General features: G+C 48.9%; 1 protein-coding gene across 7 annotated transcripts in view; it reads right to left on the reverse strand.

Moving 5' to 3' along the window:
* Positions 1 to 4013, reverse strand: part of LOC118541073 (solute carrier family 23 member 1-like) — a 48328-nt gene extending 44315 nt beyond the window's left edge. For 4 of the 7 annotated variants that reach the window (XR_004919949.2, XR_013442887.1, XM_036100525.2 and 1 more), the window contains exons 1-3: positions 3720 to 4013; positions 3018 to 3148; positions 670 to 816 (exon numbers count right to left, since the gene is read on the reverse strand). Coding sequence is in view for 5 of the 7 variants with exons in the window: in XM_036100525.2 (XP_035956418.2) it covers positions 670 to 816; positions 3018 to 3059 (189 nt within the window). In the remaining 2 variants the exon portion in view is untranslated. Of the gene's footprint in view, positions 1 to 669; positions 817 to 996; positions 1637 to 3017; positions 3149 to 3719 lie in introns of those variants that run through there. The other 3 variants (XM_036100534.2, XM_078059593.1, XM_036100541.2) reach the window with 3 other exon arrangements.
* Positions 4014 to 23374: the final 19361 nt, after the last annotated feature.

Below are 23374 nucleotides of genomic sequence, written 5' to 3' on the forward strand. Positions count from 1 at the left end.
TCTTTCTCTTTTTAGCAGCTGCATACAAAAGTCATCTGTTCGGATGTGGTCACAATTTGTTCAACCCGTTCCCTTTGAAGGATATTTGGGTTGTTTCTAGGGTTTGTGCTTATTTGTTTGTTGTGTGGTTTGATGTTACTATTGCCAATAATGTCACAAGAATGTCTTTGTACTTATCTTAACAAGTCTTGCCAGTGTATCCACAGAGAAATTCTTAAGCACTGGGGACTGGGTTAAAGGGCATATGATTTACATGTTGATAGAAACCACCAATGGCCATCCAGAAAGGCTGCCTCAAAAAATGTTCCAACACAAGTGTTTGACAGTGCTTGTTTCGCCAAATTCCCCAAGCCCTGGTTATCACATTTTTTAGTTGTTGCAAATCAAATAAATTGAGGTTGGTATCATGAAAATGATGCAGTCGGTGTCCTTGATGTTACCTATCGGCTTAGCATGAGGGAGACTCTTCCGCTAATTCCAACCCCCCACCCCCACACCCCTGAGAGAAAGAGAGACAAGGAGCTTTGAGTTCCCCTGGAGGTCAGCTATGTGGAAGACAAGAATATCAGTAACCAAAGTTGTAGATCTTGACTAATTCGGCCTGGGTGTGATCAGTGTGGCTTTTGAGGCAGAGCCTCTTTGGACCCAGGGCTCGCTGGGTGGCATTACCTGGATCCCCAAGAGGATGCAGAGGTACCACGGAGGGACATCCAGGATGCCGTAGATCACCGGGCTGCTGCTGGAGCTCCTGGCCTGCCCAGCCTTCTTCCTGCCTTGGCCATCATTGTGACAGTTGAGCACATTGTCACCCCTCTGCTGGGAACAAGAGAAGGACACACCTAGACATTTTAAGAGGAATCAAGTGGACATCCTGATTTCAGCTGGGTAGATGGATGGCCTGCCAGGGGCAAGAGGCAATGGGATAGGGATAACGGTTGGCCAGTTTGGGATTTCTGGTCCAGACTCAAAAGACCAGTGATTTTCTACATTACACACCTTCAGTAGGGCCTGCATGTGTGGTCTGGGGTCACGCGAGAGGAGTGGCTGCTTTGCCTGAAGCCCTTTGCTGAGTAGCAGCTTTGTGGAGGAGGGGTTGGGGGCCAACTCCAAGGTCAGACGATGGGCAGATTTCCCTCCCAGACAGGTATATGGGGATCCTGGCCCCAGAATGCTGTAGCTGGCCTCAGAGGGGCTCCCATGGGCCCTGTGTTTACACCCGCCAAAGCTCTCCTCTTGGCGTGGTTATTCTAGTGGACAGTTACCATATCCATTGCTTCTGCTGGGCTGTGAGTTCCTAGAATGCACTGACTGTGCCTTACTCTTCGGTGTAGTCCCAGCTTCTAGATGAGCCAACACCTGTGTTCAGTGTGGACCGAATGAATGGACGCAGCGTGCCAATGTAAGCGGCTGCAGTGCCCGACTGCCTGGGGCTGCCAGGCAGGGCAGGAGGAGACTCGGGTGCAGGGACAGCAATGGAGTTCCCGGGAGGAAGAGGGGTCCCTTGCCCCTCTGACTCCACTCACACCCCACACAGCTTCCAGTACCCTCCCTGCCTGGCCCTCTAGGTTTGTTTCCTAACACTCCCATCGACCTGGCTGTAGCCAATGGGGTCGTCCAGGTTCCTCCAAGTGTGGCCTCCGTTATCCTGTGTCAGAGTCTTAGCTCCCCCTGAGGGCCCCCCTGAGCCCCCTGCTTCCCCTACCCACTTGCAAGAGCTCAACACCTCCTCCCCATCACCTCTCCTGACCTCCCCACACCCATATGATTTTTCTCCCTGGTAACTCCCAGCACCCTGTGTCTCTCTGTTACATAATTTGCTGTTTTCTCTCTTGTACCAGAAACATTTCTGTGTACCCTGCATTCCCCTAGCTAGGCCACAAGCTTTCAGGGTCAGGAAGCTGTCTCCCCCTTGTTAATGTTCCTCAAAGTTTCCAGCAGAGCAACATGATGCGAAACCAAGGACATCTCAGAAGAGTGGGTGCCGAGGATGAAGAGAAGGCAGGCCACTGAAAAGAGGATGGGTACAGGCCCGGACCCGCCACGCTCCAGGTGGCCTCAGGTAAACCAAAATGTAGAAGTCTCTGACTGATTTCCCAAGACTTTTGTTTTGTTTTGTTTCCATGACGGTAGGGGCAGAAAGAATCCTGAAGAGAAAAAGAAGCGAGATCTCTCAAGTGCCTTCCACGAGTTCTTGGGAAAAAACAGCCGGGGTCTCTTCACCAGAGGGCTGAGCCTCTGTGGGCAGGGTCTGGCGGCCTGGCCCCAGGGGACAGCTGTGGGGGCCCAGCCCAAGTCCGTGGGTGACCCCCATCCTGCAGGGCCCGCAAGCCCCGGTGAACAGGAGCTCCTTCCCCCTGGGGGTGAGCAGTGCCAAGAACAAGTGTGTCTCCACTCAGTTCACCCTCTGACTTTTAGGTGCTCAAAAATCGGCTAGGAAGGTGGTGGGGCCAGGGCTCAAGGACTCGCCAGAGAAGCCTCCAGAGGGGTTACTGTTACTGTATTTCTCTGGGCCTCAGGTTCCTCACCCGGGAACAGAAGCACCTGCACCGTTGGCTTGGAAGGAAGGAAATAAAACACATAAAGTGCCCGGGCTGTATTGGTTGTTTGGTAAATATTAGTTCTCTCTCTCTCCGATGCCCTCTCTCTTTCCCTTTGCTTTGTTTTAGAAAGTCCTTCTGATCAAAGAAATCATAGCATGGAGAAACCTGGAAAACAAATATTTAGGTATCTTCAGAGACCAACTGTGAATAAAGGTAAAACTAAAAGGATCTTCCAGTGCTTCCTCCTTGCTTGGGAGTGCATTCACCGAGTTCAGCACTCAGGGAGGAATCTTGGCCTCATGACGGCGTGGTGGGGAAGGCAGCTGCGCACCTGTCTAGTGATCTACAATCTTCTCTAGAACGTGAGCCACACGTGCTGAGCACAAATAATGAACTAGGGCACCGGGACCCCCTCCAGGCCTTTCTTCATTCTGCCTGCCCCCTTCTTCTCGTCTCCTCTCTTTCAGCCGCACTCACCAAAGGGTCGGGGTGCTCACAGCTGCTGATGGCAGAGCTCATGGCAACCTGGGGTCAGTTCCTGTTGGCCTCCTCTCAGGAGAGAAACGAAGTGAACCCGCTCCAGTTGAAAGAGATTAACGTCTCACTGCCTGCCAAAATCATAAGGGAGAGAGAAAGCCAGGGATTCTGGGCTGGGCTGGCCCTGGGGAGGGTGGGGCTTCCAGACTTCCCTTCTTGCCCCCTCCAATCACCACGGGAGACCAAGGTGCACTCAGGTGCAGCAAATGTTTCATAATTTAATAAGTTTGAGAAAGTGTAGAGGAGTTAATGATCCTCTATGACGCTATGGAAACAAATCAGATGCAGCCTTTTGGGAGTGGCATGAGAGTACTTTCTGGAAGCCTGATTCCAGGAGGCGAGAGAAGAGGGGGGGTGAGCGTGAGGCCCTGGGCTGCACACATGGGCTTTGCAGTTTTTTAAAGCTGATTCTTAATGACTAGTTGAGCTGGAAAGGAAAAGCAGTGAAGAAATAGTCCGACCAGCCTGGCCTCTGAGATGCAATAATGAAGTCATCATGAAACATAGGGCATTACTGTTGATCTGGGAGAAGCTGCCAAGGTGCATTGGTGGAGCAAAGCCCTCAGGTGAGAACCTGAGAAAAAATGCTTCTAATCCTTAGGTGTCTGTCTCCCTAACACCCGGAAACGTCTAATAACCCACCTTTCAGAGAGAGAAGTCCAGGAAGGTGTACTCTTGCTCTTACTCTGCACAGGGTCCTCCTCAAAAACTCTGAATAAACCCCACTCCGTGAAGTCCAAAGCCAGGCAAATACCAGCTACTCCGGGTGGTGGAATGTTCTGGAATGGGTGGCACTGGGTCCTAAGGTTCAGGAAACACCCGGTGGGAGGCACACAGACATCGGTGGGAATCGGTCCAAGAGGAAGCCCTGAAAAACACAACAACGAGGTGTTTGACAAGGGACGGGAGAGACCTGATTCGGGCTGTGACAGGAAAGCCAGCGGTAAGTAGCTGACCTTACCAAATACTTAGCTGTGTACTCTGTGTATTACCTTACGTAACATTCACCACAAATTAGCAATCACATTCTTCTTTTACAGATTAAGAAATCGAGATGTTGATGGGCCTGTTAAGCTCTTCGTTCAAGGTTCATAACCCAGGTAGGAGCTGAGATTCAAGCCCAGACAGTCCTGTTCCACAGCCTGCAGAGGCCGAGGAGATCCTCAAGGAAACATGGCCTCTGGGTCTGAAGATGTAAAGGATGCGGCTCCAGGGGAGATGGCCCAGAGAGCGCGGCCACAGAGTGGGCTTCCCCATGCCACCACTGAAGGGAAACGTGGGTCCTCTACAAATGGCACCCAGGGGCCTCGAGTTCACCTTAGGAGTGAAAGGGAGACTGCTTGGATTTGGGAGGGCATGGGTTCGTTCCCACCTCTGTTGAACACACTAAATGTGCAGTTCCCAGCTGGGTGAACTCCGAGGTGAAGACAGAGATCAGGTGCCACCGTTCATGCGGATCTCTGCGATGAGCAGCACAGGCTTTATTGCTCTAGGAAGGCCCAGCGGGTGTGGGGCATAGTGGGGGGCTGCCTTTGCTGCCCACCACAACCCCTACCCTCACAGATCTGGGCACAGAGGCAAAGTTGGGCTCATGTCGGACCTCTCTTTTCCCTGTCCCCTTCTGGGATAACATGGAAGAAGGTGACTTCTCAGAGACTCTGTCTTCCCCCACATTGAAGGCCCTACCTTTCCTGGCTCTGTGTCTCCCTGCTGCTTGTTTAGGCATACAGTTAAACTCCCCCATGGTATGAGGTAAAATGTTTAGCTCATCTATTACGGTAAAACAGACAGTCTCCTGTTACCCAGTTTGTTTGGCTGCCTATACAGTATGTTCCAGAACCTTCCTCACTCTTTAAGTCCTCTCCTCTGGGCCTGACACTCTTTGTTTCACATGGTTCCTTGCATAAGTCCTTTGGCTTGTGGCCACTGCTGCTGTCCATGTAGTCCCCACCTTCCTCAGCAGCTCAGATGAGGAGCCAGGCCAACACTTCTCCTTTTCCTCTACCTTCCACCCCTCAGAAGTCACTTCTACAGACTATGGTCCCTCCGCTCATCATTGGCCTGGCCTGGCTTCTGCTGCCATTTCTTACCCTGAAGCAACTGTGGTATTCCACAACTCTTCCACAGTCTCAGCTGCCCCAGCTGGTGGCCTTGCCCTCCCTCGCCCGCTGGAATCATCCTGCCATCCCATACACACCCCAGCTTGAGGTTCTCCATACACAGCACATTTACACATGATTATTTATAACCCTTGTGTTTCAAGTTATGGAAATCAAGTTCTAATAATTAGCTCAGACAATGAGAGGAATTTAAGAATATGGGGCCTCTCTGGGAACCCATGATCTTTCCTCCGTCACATGAAGGAATGAAAACTCTGCTATTACATTTTCAAACCTAAATATCTAATCCCAAATTTGAAGCAGCTCCTCAGGCCCCAGGTACTTTGGAAGGAGAAAGGCACTGGGCCTCTCCGTGTATAACGTATGATGGCCCCACTGGTTGTGCCATTTTGTATGTGGAGTAGGCTATGCGGGAAGGCTTGACCTGGACATTTGCACCACTGCAGATAAATTGAAAGTTGGCTACGGTAGGAAGGAATATGCCAAGAGACAGCTGTGAGGCAAATCACACCTGACACCAAGAATGAAGGAGGCCAAAAGAGTTTCTCAAGAGAAGGTCGAACAAAACCGAAGATGTAGCTCTTGGTTTTGCCATTCAGAACTCATCTAGCCTTCCCTCATTTTCCTCAGTGAACCCTTGTGATCCACCGCAAGCAGTCCACATGCTTCAAGCAGAGTTTACTCTGCCCCGTGGCTGCCTGCATGCGGGTGAGGGCCAGTTGGGAGCCCTGCAAACCCCTGGCCACAGCCTTGGGCTAGCCAGGGGCATGAGAGCCAGCTAGAGCCAATGAGAGGCCATGAGACTTACTGGGACTTTGGGAAGAGAGGTGTTCTCTTTTTCACTGGACTTGAACCTAGAGGATGCTCCTCTGGTAGCTGTTGGCAGCCATCTCATGACTTTATAGAGCCTGCAAAGGAAGCCAACATGGAGAACAGAGCTAAGATGGAGAGAGACAGGGTCCCAGTGATAATTAATCTATATATTAAGCCACACACCTCTGCTAGCAACTTCTCTTTTGGTTTAAACCAATCTGATTTGGGTTTTCTGTCATTTGCAAACAAAAGAAACCAATCCACAAACTTAACACTTTTATCTCCAGTCATAGACCAGTTCTTTTTCTAGAATTACTTGCACAATGTTTACTAATTTTTAAATCTTCAACTAACAGTGATTGTTAAATTTCAAGAGCATTAAAAATAATTTAAACATCTATCCTAATGCTAACAACCTCAACATACTTTTACACAACAGAATTGATTGCCTAAAATGTGGCAAAAGTAATCCAAGAGAGCATTGGGGAAGCCATTTCCAGGCTACTTGTCTATGAGATGTTTTGCTCAAGTGAATACCTAATTTCATATGCTTTTGACCTGAAAAGTCAAGAAGCCAACTTTCACCATGGAGGGTCGGTTTTCTACATCTTTACTGAGCCCTGACTTTTTTCTTTTTTTTTTTTTTTTTTACTAGAAATTGGAGTTGTAGACTTTTAGGCTTGGATCCGCAAAATATTTACTTCAAATTTTGATACCTGCAGCTTGGGAAAGCCACCTCAAGTGGATGGTAACTCTTGATTTATGACTTCATGACCTAAATAATTCCCACACTCATGTTTAATTGAATCTCAGTTTACAAAACAGGGGTTGGCAAACTGTGACTCAGGCCAAGTCTGGCCCACTGCCTATTTGTGTAAATAGAGTTTTATTGGAACATATCCATGCCCGTGTGCTCAGATACTCTCAAAAGCTGCTTTTGTATCACAACAGCAGATCTGAAGAGTTGTGACAGCCCACAAAGCCTAAAACAATTTGCTACCTGGCCCTTTGCAGACAAAGTTTGAGGACTCCTGCTCTCAAACACGGGTCCAAAAACTTGGTTTTTAATCACTCAACCTTGAAAGTCTTCGTTCGGCATCTAATTTTTCATCTTTAATTACAGAATGTAAGTATGATTTAAATAAATCACTTAAACAGAGTAAAACTAAGTACTTTTAAAAAAAAAAAACCCATTTCCTCCTCTTCAGTGGAATCCTGCTTTACTCTTCCAGAGCTCCACATACTACAAACTTTTCTTTGAGTTCGCTCCTGTAGACCACAGCAGGATTTCAGGGCCAGTTACCGGAAGTCATATAAAACCCTTTTCTCTACATGCTCCTGTAACTAAATGCTTCCTCTAACCCTACAGCTTATCTTTGTCTTTCAGTGTCCAAGCCCTTCTTTCATACTGTACTTTCCTAATACATTTTTAAAAATCTGAATGTATATACATCTTAAGGGAAGAATATGCAGTGGGGTTCTGGGAGCCGGGACTGGACTCCTTGATGGGATGGACCTGACCTGGGGGCTGCCAACCATGGAACCAAGATCTGAACCAGCTTATGGACAGTAGCGTTGAAAACCACTACTCTAATATGATCAGGTAGATTCCACAGTTGGACAATGGATTGCCTGAGTTTGCTGCTCCAAGCTGCCCCTTCTCGGCAGGAGGAGGTCCTGCAGCCAGTTTTGGTGTCTTTGTAAGCTCTTCCTTATGGCGCACTGTGCTTCCCCAGGCCAGGCCGGGGTGGGGGGGAGGCTAGGAGAGGAGGGTGGACTTCAGTAGGCTGGACGAGACGGACCAGTGAAAGTCCGATGGATTCTTTTGCAGAGACACCTCTGCCATGAGAGGTCCTAGACTTAGACACTCCCCTCACCTCGAAGCTGTCTGTTGGAGTGCCCCATCTGACCTTTCACCTGGACCTGAGCGCCAGTTGTCAGCCTTCTGTGTCACCTTGTGACCCATGTACCAAGGGGACAATATTCTGGAGTCCTTCTCGGAGACCCATGACTCACCCTGTTACTGCCTGGCCATTCAAGGATCCGGGAAATCACAGGATGCCTGATGGGTGTAAACCAGAAACTATGAGTTTGTCTTCTCAGGCACAAGCAACAGAAACTGACTCTGACCAACTTAAGCAAGAAAAGGGCATTTATTTAAAAAACACTAGTAGCTCAGCGAGTGAAGAGTTGAACAAGCAGGCTTTGGGGAAGATAGCAAGAGTGACTCCAGGGCCAGGAATCCAGGGACTTTCTCTTTCAGGGTAGTACTGTCAGGGGACTCCACCCACCTTCTCTTCTTCGTGCCGTCACTCAGAAGTCAGATTCCAAGGGGACAAGATCTGATCGGCCCAGCCTGAGTTACAAGTCCATCCCCGCAGGCAGCCCACTGGGACTGGGGCAGAGGCAGGGTCCTGGCAGCTCTCTGGGAGGCACACCAAAGGGGAAAGGGCAGTTTCTCTGAACGAAAGGGAAGAAAGCCAGGAGGAAGGCGCAGGAAGGAGGTCGCTGCTCCCCACTGTTCCCATGAAAGAGAGAGTCCTGTGTGGCGGAGCCCTGCAAGTTTTCCCACGCAAATTCTGTGCCATTGCGAGTGAACCAGCCACGCGGTCAGGAAGTTCAACAGTGGAGTGTGTCTGCTTCATATGCTCCCCTGGCTACCCCAGCAGTGCTTTCCACCCCGACCTCCCCTACTGAGCACAAGCCTGGAAGGTGATCATCTGCTGCCCACCCCCCAACAGGGGTTCAGCTTAGCTGGCAGACTGTTTTTGCACAGTTAATGTATGTTTTCTGGATTGATCACAGACCCAAGAGGGAGAGCCACACCTGTGAGGCTGTGGGTTGCTGGGCAGCATCCTGGGGACCTGGAGCCTCTCGGAGGCAGGGGTTAAGAGTGCCTCACCAGGCTGTGTTCTGGGGAGATGCCCACAGGACGCTAAATGGCTGGGGCAGATCCAGGGCCGTCAGCAGGGTGAAGAAAGCAGGTGGTATGGCCTGTTCGAGGCCAGATTACTTTCGGATTCACAGGAGAATACTTGAAACAGAGGGGGCATAGAGGGTGAATTTGAAGCCCCCATGCCAGACTTGGAATTTCTTAAAGAACTGACCCCCTCCCTGGAGAGGGAATGGGCAGTTCCCAAAGCACCTGCTGGGGGGCTGCCTCTAGAGCGGAGAGATGTTTACGAGCACCCCAGCCTGGGCTGGCACTTGGCGGCTGTCACGTCCAGCAGGCAGGGGCATCTCTAGCTGAGGCCAGTGAGACTGAGGCGCCCCAGTGCCCTTCAAATGGTCAGGGGGCTCAATGCAGAAACTGAGCTTAGGGGAGGTGTCTGAGCCCACAGCTAAGCCCACAGTGAACAAGGCGTAGCTCTTAAGATAGCTCTTTAGGACTGAGAGCCTTGTAAGTGTTCTTTTTGGCTGTCTTCTAGGATTTATTGACATTTCATGGGAGACTTGACCCATAAACCCAGAACTCTCAGCTAAAAGTGTGGAAGTGAGGTGTGCTTGAGAAGGTCTCAGGAGACCCGGGGGAGCGGAGGCAGGAGCCGTGAAGGTCCAACAAGATTCTAGACCCAGCTGACCCCACACCCCTGCCATGCCAGGCAGCTGAGGCCCAGGGATGGAACAAGGACTAAGGAAGAAGCAGATGTGGCTGGAGATCAGGGACAGGATGCGGTGTACATGCTCTGCTGCAAAGTCTACAGGGAAAGCATCCCCATTTAGGTGAGACGCTCAGAGGCTAATCCAAATTCCAGAAAAGTTCTGTTGGGCCCCTAGTTGGGGAGAACTCAGTGCTCCGATCAGGGGGCGGGCACAGTACCAGGAGGAGGGAGGAGAGATCTTTGCCCACTGTCCAGTCTCGGCTAGCTCTCCCTGATGATCCTGGGGAGTGACTCTGTGAGGCACAGTTTCTGTGGGGGGAAAGCCCGGTGTCCCCCTTCTTTGTTGGGACACAGAAACTTATTAGGAAGACACCGTGGAAGAATAATGTTTTGGAAATAATAATAGTACTAAGTTCTTCTGGCAAAAATAATCACCATTTATGGAGGGAGGGATTTCAGCAGGCAGGTAGCTGAGGGAGTCACTGGTGAGGGGAGATGGAAAAGCAAGAGCACTGGGGGGTCTCCAGGAGGTGACTGTGCCCCACTTCCCGGGGGAGAGACCAGCAAGAGGCCAACAAGACCCCCCAGAGGAGGACCATCGGTATGGCGCCCTGCTCCTTGGACCACAGATGGCACCCCCCCAGGACACTGAAGCAGAGAATCAGAGGTGGTCAAGCCAGCCCATGGGTCTGAAAGACAAGTTCTTCTTAGTGGGACACACACGAACTGACGAAGGTGGGCTAGACCTACAATGGACACCTCAGGGGACACCTCTGAGCACAGGTGACTCGGGGCCAGATGGGGCCCTCCCCTAAGCCTTGGCACCACCCAAGTTGCTCCCAAATTTAGCCACAAACTCCAGAAAAGGGGGAGAGCCCCCACCAGAAGGTTGAATGTCCACCAGCCCAGTAGAATGGGGGTTCAAAATAAAAATTAACGTGTTTCCTTTTGGCCCACCTGCATTTTGGGATTGAATTTCACACTTGTTATGAACATCTTAAGGGGGAAGGAGGGCTGAGCGTCTGAGTCACCAGAAAATGTCTCCAGGGGTAGCAGCTGTGGTTGTTGGGCCACGGACGAAGCAGAGTCAGCATCTGTCCTTCCCACTCACCACCCCCATCAGACGCTCAAATTGGGGCCCAGTCACCAAGGAGGGTGGCCATGATTGGCCCATCACCACACCATCCCCGATGTTGTACTTACCCAGGTGCGTCTGGCACTGGGCTCCCTCGAAGCTCCTCTGCCCTCCAGGGCTTGACTGCTGCAGAGCTGGTGGGAGCCCAGGTCTGACGACACTCCCCAGTTCCTACATGTCCTCCCCACGCTAATGTAAGCACCAGCTCCTCTTTATGAACCAGTTGCAGCTGGGCGGTGTAGGAGCCCAGAACCGGACATCTTCTAACATGTGTGCTATAGACTGGTCTCCCCAAAATTCATGTTAAATCCTACTGCCCAATGCCATGGTGTTTGGAGAAGGGGACTCTGGGAGGTGATTAGGTCGTAAGTGTGGAGCCCTCACATATGGAATTAATGCCCTTATAAAAGAGACCCCGGAGACCATTCTTGACCCATCTGCCATGCGAGGACACAGAGAAGGTGGCTGTGTACAAACCAGGAAGCAGACACTGAATCTGCTGACACCTTGATCTTGGACGTCCCAGCTCCCAGAGCCTTGAAAAATAAATGTTTGTTGTTAAAGCCACCCAGCCTATGGTATTTTTATTATAATAGCCCAAACAGATTAAGACAATTTGGCATGTGTGGAATTCCCCTGTGCTCAGCTTTATAAGAAGAGAATAGTGCTTTTGGACTCTGGCCTTTTCGTTGCTCAATCCATCTTAATAGGAGTTTGACCTCAAGACTTCTTGCACACAGTATTCATCTTCCCTTCGATCACTTCCAAGGGGGCTCAGTAGCAGGTGGAGCTTGGGCTACATCTTAAAGATGCTTCTCCCAAGAGGCACACAAGGTGGCCATCATGGGTAGTTTCTGGCCAAGACCTACATGTCCTCAGTCCTCCACTGAATGCCCGCCTGGCAAAATGTTCAAAGGCTGACTTCGGGGCCCATTAGTGTAAACATCACTTTGCCTGTTTTTTGCCCCCATCTTCTTGCAGAGAAATTTTCTTTCTGGGAAGTAGAACTCAAGATTATGAAAGCAGCAAAGAATTATAGAAAAAAAAAAAACGAAGGCCCAGAGAAGGAGGAAAACTGCTTGATCCACGTTCCTCATCTCAGTGAATGACATCATCAAACACCCAAACCAGAGCTTGGTCCACCATATGCAATTCTTCCCAAGTTCTGCCAAATCCACCTCCGAAAGATGTCCCATCTGTGTCCCATTCTTTCTAATGCTAGCAAATATATTAACTTCATCTCAGCCAACTTCATTGTTCTTTCAATTCTACGTCAGCATCCCTATGATTTTATGCACAGCAGTCTGGATAAACTTAAAAACAGATCTAGTCATGCCATTCCCCTCTTTAAAACTCTTCCTGCATCCTGTGCCCTGAGGATACAGTAAAACTAACCCTTAGCATGGTCTATGATGTCCTTCATGACTTGGCTCCTTTGAGCGCCATTGCTCACCATCCCCCATCACACGGTGTCTGGCCCACACACAGTAGGTCCTCTGTTAACAAGAGTTGGGTTAAATCAAATGATCCAAGCTTATTCAGTCTGTCTCAGTCTTTAACTTGTGACTCTGAACTCTTGGGCCAGCTCTTTGTCCAGAAAGAGGTAGACTGATGTCATTGCCTCCCCCTTCATTGCCCAAGGTTCTGGCTACAAAATAACAGGGAATGTCTGAAAGACCGGGTTGCCCAGGATGGACAACGTGGGGCTGACCATTTGCTGGGCAGACCCTCAAGGCATGAGATGCTGCAGTCATTGCCATGAGGGCGAGGGTAGGCACCCTGCTGGTTTTTCTCTAAAACTTTAGAAGTCTCAATCTCCATTTAAGAGAGTGACACAGCCCCTCAGGGAGGGGCAGAGCTTAACTAAGATCTTTGGCCTCTATGCTGGTTTTTAAATGTACCTGGGGGGTGGGGGGAAGGATCATTATGAAATTTCCTGCTCAGCACTAGTGAGGAAATCTGTCTGATAAAAACCCTGCCGTTTCCTCTCTCCCCCCACCATGCCCAAAGATGACCTGGCCTGAAATAATCCTTTCTTTTCTTTTGCTAATAACTTCCTTGCCCCACCTCCTTCCTTTAAAAACCTCCCATTTTGTTCAACTGCGGCTTAATCCGTGAATCCCTTATTAAAGCCAATTAGATCTTCAAAAAAGGAAAAAAATGTACCCGGGATTTTGCTTTCTTTCAGGTATGAGAAGCACCACTGTCAAGAGACAGAAGGAGGTGGGGGAAAGCATGAGCAGCAGCCTGTATGGTGTGTTTTTGCAAGGAGTGAGCGAAGCGGAATAAATAGCTAGCAGGCTTAGGATTGGCTAGTGTGCCTAGTTCTGGCGATCTCTGGGACTTCAGTGCTGTCTCTCGTTGGCCGGTGTCCCACCCTGGAATGAGTAGGGCAGGAGGTGGTGGTTTGGCCAGTAAAGGCAGTAAAGGTGCTGGTTGAGGGTTTAGGCTCTGGATTCGTTGGTTGGCATATGAAAGGCACACTCACCTGGGCGTTGTCTGCAATTGCTAAGAACTAGCTAGCCCTGGGGCCATCTTTCCTTGCTCAGTGAGCCCCAAATGCCAGAACGCCAGGAATATGGGAAATCTAGTTAATGCAGCGCTAGATGGAGGGCTTCTCATGAGCACACCGCTCACCAGAGCAGCTCCCTAGTGGTCTTACCTTTGCCATCACCCATGTTGTAATAACCCGAAGAGTCTCTTCATCCATAAAAGGGGGTCCATAAAAGGGCAAAGCAACTGGGAGAGAGAAGGGAGAGTGTTCAATGAAACTTTCCTTGCCATTCTTATTGAAGAGGCTTCACAGCAGGATGAAAAAATCAACCAAGTCAGAGCTGAGAAGGGAGGGAGAGGAGGTGCCAGAGATCTCAGAGGACGGGGGTGCCAAATAGCTTAGAGCTCAGTGGGGTCATGTGGCCTTGGGTCACCTGCTTCTCAGACACTTGGCTTTTGGTCTCTGCAGCAACTGGCCAGTCCCAAGCATCAGTCCTCACGGATGTCTCCCAGATCCGCTCTGGGTTGAATCAAGGTGTACAGAGGCCTGGGAAAGGGGGTAGGTTAATAGTGCCAACACCAAAGCAGCAGCAGGGATCAGGCTTAGTCTCACTCGGGCTCATGGAAAGGAAAGATATCAAGGGATTGGGTAAGTAGCTCTGAAGACTACAGACAGGAGAGGGAGGGGTGGGAGGGAGGAGCGCCGGTCAGGGCAACTGGAGGTGAGGTGGAGGTGGAGGTTCTCACGACTGAACTCCGAGCTCTAGCTGGTCTGATATCTTCCGGAAGTTTCTCTGCGGGAAACTTGCACACGCCTGCATAAGTTACACGCCCTCCTCCTGATAGTGCCTCTGTTTTGTTTTCTTTCCCGGAGCATGAAAATGCAAGGGGCTGGGTCTCTACGCGCCTTGTGTCTGATGTCCTGGGGGAGACCCAGGGCCACTCTGGTTGCTGCACTAGAACCAGCTGCTGAGAACAAGTTTTCTGAGCAAGTCTGCTCATTGGAGCCCACGCTAAAGAATTTTGGGGGTAAGCTCCGAGCTCCTACGTTGGGTTCCAAGAGCCTCGGGCCCACCAGGCCAAGCACGCGTCTTCTAAGACAGTCTGATAGAAGTGACTTCACTGCTGGGACAGCCTCACTGACCGGAGGGTCTCCCGCGCGTGCTGTGGGCATCTGTTTGGAGGGTCGAGGTGGGGGCAGAAGGATAAACATGAAATGGCGGACCAGGGCGGGTAGACATCAACAGGCATCCTCTTAAGTTCTAGGGGTTTTTCGCAGTCATGTTAAATTGTAGGTGGAAATGATGTGCTGTATAAATGGAAATGTGGGCTTACAAGGCTTAGGAATTAGAAGTAATTGTCTGGGCATGAAATGATCAAGTCACAAGCAGAGGCATGGGAATAAGGCAGGACACAGGCCGCGTGAAGTCCCAGGCCCATTAGCTCCTGACCTAAAGTCAGTTGGTTTTTTTTTTGTTTTTTGGTCTTTTCCTAAAGATTTTATTTTTTTTTATTAAAAGATTTTATTTATTTATTTGACAGAGAGAGACACAGTGAGAGAGGGAACACAAGCAGGGGGGAGGGGGAGGGAGAAGCAGGCCTCCCGTGGAGCAGGGAGCCTGATGTGGGGCTCGATCCCAGGACCCTGGGATCATGACCTGAGCCAAAGGCAGACGCTTAACGACTGAGCCACCCAGGCGCCCCGAAAGATCTTATTTTTAAGTCATCTTTACACCCAACGTGGGGCTCAAACCCATAACCTGGAGATCAAGAGTCACATGCTCTATGGACTGAGCCAGCTGAGTGCCCCCAGAGCTAGTTATTTTAATGCAACAAACCTCCTACTCCTAAATGTTGAAAGACGACTAGCCTGGCACTGAGAACTGTCACCAAGCCTCCAATAATTAGCTTAAAACATGTTCCCACTCTGGGAACCCAGATAGGGCACTTAACACATTAGAGAATAAAAGAGGTGACGGGAGGGCGCCTGGGTGGCTCAGTTGGTTGAGCGACTGCCTTCGGCTCAGGTCATGATCCCAGGGTCCCGGGATCGAGTCCCGCATCGGGCTCCCCCTGCTCTGCGGGGAGCTTGCTTCTCCCTCTGCCTCTGCCTGCCACTCCCCCTGCTTGTGCTCTCTCTCTCTCTGTCTAATAAATAAATAGAATCTTTAAAAAAAAAAAAAAAAAAAAAAAGAGGTGACAGGAATCTGACTAAAAATGATTCCCAGAGGGGACAGAGAAAGATGTCCTGTGGGGAGGAGGGCTGCATTTATAAATGCTTGGGTCTCTTGCAGCCACGGAGGGCTTCCTGAAGGAGCTGGGTGGGAAAGAAGAGGAGGGACGCTGGGAAATGGAAGAACTGGAGGCGTGGTGGTGCCGAGGACTCAGGAGGTTAAAGGCCCACTCTCCCCACTGGCTCACCCCTCTGGGTCCCCATGGAAGTGGCTCACATTACAATTCAAGGGGTGATTCTGGGGGGGGTGAAACCATGTCATGGTCCAATGGATGGCACTTCTGTTGATTTTATATTCAATGACACACTTTCTTCCACTATGATTTCCTGGCACAGAGGTGAGAGGGTTGCTTCAGGCAACTGCAGGCCTGACCAACAGAAGATGACACAGATCTGTATTCCAAGTCAGGGACAGTGGGGACTACCGAGTGACTTTACTGAGATCATTTGGGATGCTCCGTGATAGAATCCCTGCCGGGGCTTTCTGCCCAGAAATGTTTCCTGCAGTCCTGGAGTGGGGGTTCTTTTTGACCTTCAGAACCAGTTTCTTGCCCTCACATTTTTGCTGGCACCTTGTTGCTAGCATCTTGCCCCCACATTCTGCCTTTTTCTTGCCATCAGAGGACTGAGAAGTCTACTGCCCTTCCCTTGGTTCATCTTTTTTTTTTTTAAGATTTTATTTATTCATTTGACAGAGAGAGAGACAGTGAGAGAGGGAACACAAGCAAGGGGAGTGGGAGAGGGAGAAGCAGGCTTCCCGCTGAGCAGGGAGCCCGATGTGGGACTCGATCCCAGGATCCCGAGATCATGACCTGAGCCGAAGGCAGACGCTTAACCAACTGAGCCACCCAGGCGCCCTGAGAAGTGAATTTTTCTGAATGTCTGACATGAAGCCTACCCCAGGGAGCTGTCTCTCGGTCTGAAACTGAGCTCGGCCCCACCAGCAAACACGGGCTGGGCTCATCTGGAGCAGTGTTGATCTGAATGGGAAATGGGCCAGCTCCCTCATCCTGACTGGCAGGTTTCTTAATTAACTTACAGATACTGTCACTGCTTCGGAGTGCCGTCTTACTGTCACTATTTTTAGCTGCTTGTGCTAGGAATCCACCTGCACCTCAGCCTGTCTGTCCTCAAGCGTGACCTGAATGTGGGCCCCACTGTCCATGTGGGGCATCGGGAGAATCTCAACTCACTTCCTGAGAGCTCTTTGGCCCCATCTCCTCTTCCCACCTCCTCCAGCCCAGAGTTTCTAGATCAGCTCCTGGCCTTAAAGGAAGCCTTCAACCAATACCAGGGCCCTAAGAAGCCAGCCTAGGAGAAGGGCTGAGTAGATTAGGCCAAGGAAGCCAGAAACCAGATAAGCCATGAGGCCTTGGAGCTCAGCAGGCAAGGGGACTGAGTGATACCTGGGGACTGTGAGTCATAAAAAGCAAGTCCCAGGAAGGACTGAGAGTTTTGCAGTATTCCCCAGTCATACACAGCACCCTGGCGCTGGCCAATCATCTGGCAAACGGGTGCCACAGTCACCATGGTAACTGAGTGGGAATGTATCAGAACAGGGAAGAATTTTCAAAATCACTTAATCCAAAGCCCTCATTTCATAGATGAGCAAACCGATCCAGAATAGTGTCACAGAGGTGGCTAGAGGCCAACAGAACCAGGATCCAGGCTTTCTAACACCCAGCGGATCACATGTCAACAATGTATATCATGACCGCTGGATACATGAGTGTAAGTCTTGTTTGACAGTCAAGAAAATCGTCCTAATCTACAAGTCTACAAAGCGAGTGAATCAGTACGTTGCTGGAGAGATTGTCCGAAGACACTGATTCTCTAGAGATTCACCAGAAGACCCCATCTCCCACTGCAATCCAAGCCATCTTTGCAGTATCATTTGTAATTACAAAAGCTTTTGATTTGGTGTTTTTCTATCTTCAGTTTAAGACCCTCACAGTTAGATGGAGAACGGGCATTGAGGGTGTCCCAGAGACAGGAGGTGTCCCTGAAGAGAGTGACAACCCGCGGTAAACAGGTAAGACTGGGCTTTAATTGAAATCACAAGCGCAAACACACAAAGAGATTAAGAATGAGGATTAATAATAAAGCTTCAAGTGCTCTTTGCAAAGGAGATGAAGAATCTCATCTTTGAAAAAAAACCCAAAACATTAGTGCCACCTGGGTGGCTCAGTCGGTTAACTGTGTGACTCTTGATTTTGGCTCAGGTCATGATCTCAGGGTCATGAGGTGGAGCCCCACGTCAGGCTCTGCACTGGGTGTGGAGCCTGCTTGAGATTCTCTCTCTCTCTGCCCCTCCCCGAACCCCTCCAAAAATAGATAAATAAATCTTAAAAAGAAAACAAACCAACCAAATAGTCTCCACTGACTATTTCCACTTCCTCACTTCCCATTCACTTCTTCACCCACTAGGATCACACCGCTACCTTCTCTCCAGAGAAGGTCCCTCTGACCTCCCAGTTTCCAAATCTACCAACTGCTTTGTCTTCATTCCAACTGGGATTGACCATGACACTCTTTTCTCTCTTAGCTTCCACGAAACAGGGTTTGTTATTGTTGTTTTCTGGTTCTTTTCTGTTTCCTCTCAGTCTCACTAGCTGATGTTCTTCAAGATCCCATTTATGGCTCCTTATTCCCCCTCACTCCTTCCTGAATGATTTCGGTTCCATACTAATACCCACACACCCACAACCCCCTACATGGTTACCTCCAGCTCTGTCTTCCTACTTTGAGCTCCACTGTAGTATGTGTGTGTGTATGTGCACTTACATATACTTTTTCACGACACAGCAGAACCCACTCAAATCCAGCTCGTCATTCTCTTCCCCCAGAACCAGCATGTACACAGTCGTCCCAAAGACCTCAGCCGTCTCTGTCTCCTTCTCTTACTTGACCTCTTCCTCCAGACATAAGTCCTGCCAATTATCTGTCAGCAATGTCTCTTAAATTAAAATTACGCTTATTGAAGGGGAAAAAAAGAAAAAATAGAATGACTTTTTTCCTCTTTATCCTCATTATCTCAATTCGGACTCATGCACACTTTCTCACAGGACGACCGCAGTAGCTTTGTTTTTTTTACTGTGGTAAAATACACATAACATGAAATTTACTGTTTGAACCCTTGTTGAGGGTACAGTTCAGTGGTGTTAAACATTCATTGTTGTGCTATCCATCTCAAAGCTTTTCCGCCATCCCAAACTCCTAAACTGAAGCTCTGGACTCATTAAATAGAAACTCCTAATTTGCTCTTCTCTCACTATTGTTTCTTTCTCCATGGATTTGACTATTTTAGGTACCTCATATAATTGGAATCCTATAGTAGTTGTCCTTCTGTGTCTGGCTTATTCTCAGTAGCTTTTTAACTGGTTTCCTTATCTCTAGTTTTTCTTCTCATCCAACCCATGTGTGGAGTAAAATCTACATCTCTTTGTTTGGTTTTGTTTTAAGATTTTATTTATTTATTTGACAGAGAGAGAGATAGCAAGAGCAGGAACACAAGCAGGGGGAGTGGGAGAGGGAGAAGCAGGCTTCCTGCCGAGCAGGGAGCCCGATGCGGGACTCGACCCCAGGACCCTGGGATCATGACCTGAGCCGAAGGCAGATGCTTAACGACTGAGCCACCCAGGCGCCCAAAATCTACATATCTTTGTAAGATATGATGTCTTTGTAAGATATGAAAAGACCTGCTCTTCCATGTTGACTATAAGGAAAATCGTACACTCCTTAACTTGGTGGTCAAGGCCTTTTGAAATCTGGCCACAACTTACCTCTCCAGCTTCACCTCTGGCTCTTCCTCCAACAGTCCCCCAATCACACCACACTACCTGGTAAGCCCTGCATGCCTTCCTCACTGTCCTGCACCTGCCACCTCCCTGCTTGGAATCCCATGTCCTCTCCTTCCTCTGTGCCCTCTCCCAAATCCCTAGGCTTCACTTAGCAAAATCTACTCATCCTTTGAAGCCCAGCTTCCATTTTCCTTCCCTTGTGAAGTTGGCCCTGATCCTCCATTACTGAACTAAACCTTCCCTCCACCGTGTTACTACATCACTTTGCATATCTAGGATTTATGTACGTTTCATTTTGTCTTATATTTTTCAATCAAAAGCTATAAGAGATATTGATGTCAGTCTCTCCTTCCAGCATGTAATTTCCTTGGTGGTCAGGAACATGTCTTTTCATCCTTGGTATTCTCACTGGTGGGTACTCAATGAATGTTTGTTCAAGGAACAAATAAACAAAATATTCATCCATCTATACTGTGCTAAAATGATAGATAAGGACACATTAGGTGGTCCCTATGAGACCTCTGCGATACAGGATTCCCAAATACACTTTAGAAACCCTGCCACATGCCATGTAGGAGCATCTTCTCCAGAAATGAGAAGCTGGGATAACAGTTGTTATCACAACATCTGGTTACGATTAGTAGCTCTTTAAGTGTCAAACATAATAAGGGCAATTACTCAAAGTTGTCATCTTGATAGCCTGAAGCAATCAGACCCAAAGCTTCCCCCAGGAGGCTTGGTAGCAGAATTCAAGCCTGGAAGTCACTCGAACTGCAGGTCTTCCTGATGGGAAACTGTGGGTGCCATTCCCAGGGGGAGTGACGTCCGGAGTGCAGCATGGCCTGTGGGGGCTGCCCAGGGGCTCCTTGACTGACACTAGAGACGTCCAGATGGCTAACAGCCACCAGCCTGAACAGGGACAGCAGGATTTCGTGAGAAGAGAGCATTTTGCAGCAATCAGACATTCTTTGCGTGTGTAGGGCACTTCAGCTTCAAAGCATGGTCATTTACAATATTTCATTTACCCTCACAGCCACCTGCGTATGATGATCTTGATGCATCGATGAAGAAACAGGCCAGCCTGGATGCTGTGGTCTTCCCAAGGCCATGGAGGAAGCAGTAACACTTCTGCTGCTTCGTATCTGGGCCTCTCAGTGAGAGCTTGGGCATCTTGAGGTTATGTAAGGTTTTTAATATGTAGCTCACAAGTCTTTTCTCCCAGTGTGTTGTTGATCTGATTTTGTTTATGGTGTTTTGTTTTAAAAAGTATAAAATTTTGGTTTGGTAAACTGATCAATATTTTGCCTTTGGGGTCTTGTATTTTGAGTTTTGCTTACAAATGTTTTCCTTATCCCAGGATTATAAACATGTTCTTCTGCATTTTTGATATGACCGTATATTCACTGCTGGACTGTTTGCCTAATGGTGATCTCTGTCACCCAAATATGAGCTCTAAGAAAGAGTCATGTCTGTTTTGTTGTCAACTGTATCCCTACAGCATGTCACAGCCTAGTCCTCCTGTGTTCAATACATGTTTAGAGTTTAAAAAAAAAAAAGAGGGCGCCTAGGTGGTTCAGTTGGTTAAGCATCCAACTCTTGGTTTCAGCTCAAGTCATGATCTCAGGGTCAGTGAGATGGAGCCTTGTGTCGGGCTACATTCAGATTCGCTCTCTCTGTCTACCTCTGCCCCTACCCCGCTCGTGCTCACTCTCTCCAATAAATAAATAAAATCTTAAAAAAAAAAAAAAGAATGATGTGGGTATTATTTACAAGAGAATACAAATAACCCTGAAAGAAAGTCAATATAGGAAATTTGGGTATTGTGAATTTTATAAAAGAATTCTGTGTACATTCTGTTAAGTTTTACCCACCATTTTGAATTCCAGCTATTGCCAACTTCTGCAGTAATCCCCAGAGAATCATAAAATCCTGAGTTTTGGAAGAAAGGTTAGGGATTGTGGAGGGCTCCAACTCCTTGGTTGGTGAGCCATTCCTTCACACGGCTCCCCACTTACAGGCTGTTGAGTTTGTGTGCACAGCTTCTTGGGCCCCAATCCCTGTCCTGGGAGACTGAAGTATGTTCTAAGAACATCCCCTACTGTTGGCCTCCTATAGGCCCAAACCTCGTGGCGAGCACTTTGATACCCTCTCCCCTCCCAATGTCCCAACCTCAGATTTTCTGCCATGTCTATGTAAGGTCATGTGCACCACCTCCTTTCCTTTCTTTTACTCTAAGACTGATAAGCATTTCTGGGCAACATGAAATTATTCTGGTCGGGTCCATTTCAGATATTTGCCAACCTCAACTGGGCCCTTGCTACTTGTTACCATTCTTTTTATCTCTACTTTTCCCTTCCTGCTACATGCCCCCCAAGTGGTAGTTTTGCATTAGTACGTTCTCCAACTCCAAATCCCCATTCTACACATGGCTTCCTCATTATACTGAGCTGATGGAATCCCTTAACATTTCACGTCTTTACCTCAAAACCCTCTCTCTTATGTGCTACCATCTTGGACGGACAAGTATCCCTCTTACTAAGAGTAAACCTCCACCTGCACTCTGATTCTGTTCGGTTGTTTTCTTGTTCAAATTTACTTTTTTGGGGGCACTTGGGTGGCTCAGTCGGTTAAACGTCAGACTCTTGGTTTCAGCTCAGGTCATGATCTCAGGGCTGTGTGATCGAGCCCTTGCATCTGGCTCTGTGCTCAGCGGGGAGTCTGCTTGAGATTCTCTCCCTCTGCCCCTCCCCCCACTTGTGTGTGTGTGTGTGTGTGTGTGTGTGTGTGTGTGTGCGTGCGCACACGTGCTTGCGTGCTCTCTCTCTCTGTCTCAAATAAATAAATCTTTTCTTAAAAATTCACTTTTTCAAATAATTTGTCTTCTCTGAATTCTAACCAGCTCGTGATTTCCCTCAGGTTGGAGGGAGCGTCCTTTCCTCTGTGTTTGCCTCTCAAACTGTTGTCATTATCCCTTTATCAAACTTCTTTGCAGTTTTATTTCCAATTCTTTAATTCCTAGTCATTCTTCATTCTTCAGTCTACTGCAACTGGCTTTTAGTACCTCCACTGGATTAAAACCAATCCCTTGACGATTACTGATCTCCTGCCAATAAAATGTAATAGCACCCCAGCCTCCAAAATTTCCTTCCTTTCCTCCCTCATTTACTCAAACTGAATGTCAGGGAGTATGCTAAGCCCTGGCTTTATGTAGACAAAAAGAATCATCCCTTCATCCATGAAGGGATCTCTAAGGTACTAAGGAAGGTGGGACCACCTAAGTTTGCCTAGGAGTGTGAGAGAAAGCTTCAAGGAGCAGGTTGCCATGATGAGGATATGAATGGTGTGTGCATTCCAGGTTGAGAGAACAGATATGCAAGAAACCGGTGCATAGTCTCATGAAGTAGAGAATATCATTCTGTCTGTTAGGGGAGAGGGCACTGGGTGCCACACCAGCAAAACTTAAATTTCATTATGAAAGTACTGGGGGTGGGGGAGCTTTTAGAGAGTTTTGACAGGGAGGGGACACAACCCGTTCTAGAAGCTCTAAACTGCAGTTGACCGCTCATCATCAGCCCCCAACCCTGCTCCTCTCTCTTCTGTCGTTCTCACAGTTCTGATTCCTTCCATTGGGATCCCAGGTTAGGTCCTGCGGATGAGAGGCACGGAGGTAACATGTGAAAGGTCGATGAGAAGTAGCTGCATTTCGAGAGGTGGCTGCAAATAGGCGGCCACTGGCAAATGTGGGGTTTGGGTAGCTGCTTCTCAGAGACCTCCTGAGAATCACCAAGTGGGTGCTGCAAGCAGCTGAGAGCTCTCCGGGGAAGGCTTTTCTGATTCCTGCCCTTCCAGACGTCCTGAAAGCCAGCAGAGCCCCTCCTGACTTTTCCTCTCCCAGCCTTTCCAGCAGCTGTGGCACCCCTGGCTTCCTGACGGAACCCTGAGGCTGAATGCCACTTGGACACGGTCCGGTCCAATTCTTTGAGCTGACAATGCACACTCAGTTTTCCTTTGTGGCAGACCACTCATCTCTCTTTTCCCCAGTCTATCGGTCTCACTCTCTCCCGTGAAGATGACTCCAAAACTGTATTTCTACCTCTGGCC

The sequence above is a fragment of the Halichoerus grypus genome, chromosome 12, assembly GCF_964656455.1.
Source record: "Halichoerus grypus chromosome 12, mHalGry1.hap1.1, whole genome shotgun sequence".
Classification (NCBI taxonomy): domain Eukaryota; kingdom Metazoa; phylum Chordata; class Mammalia; order Carnivora; family Phocidae; genus Halichoerus; species Halichoerus grypus.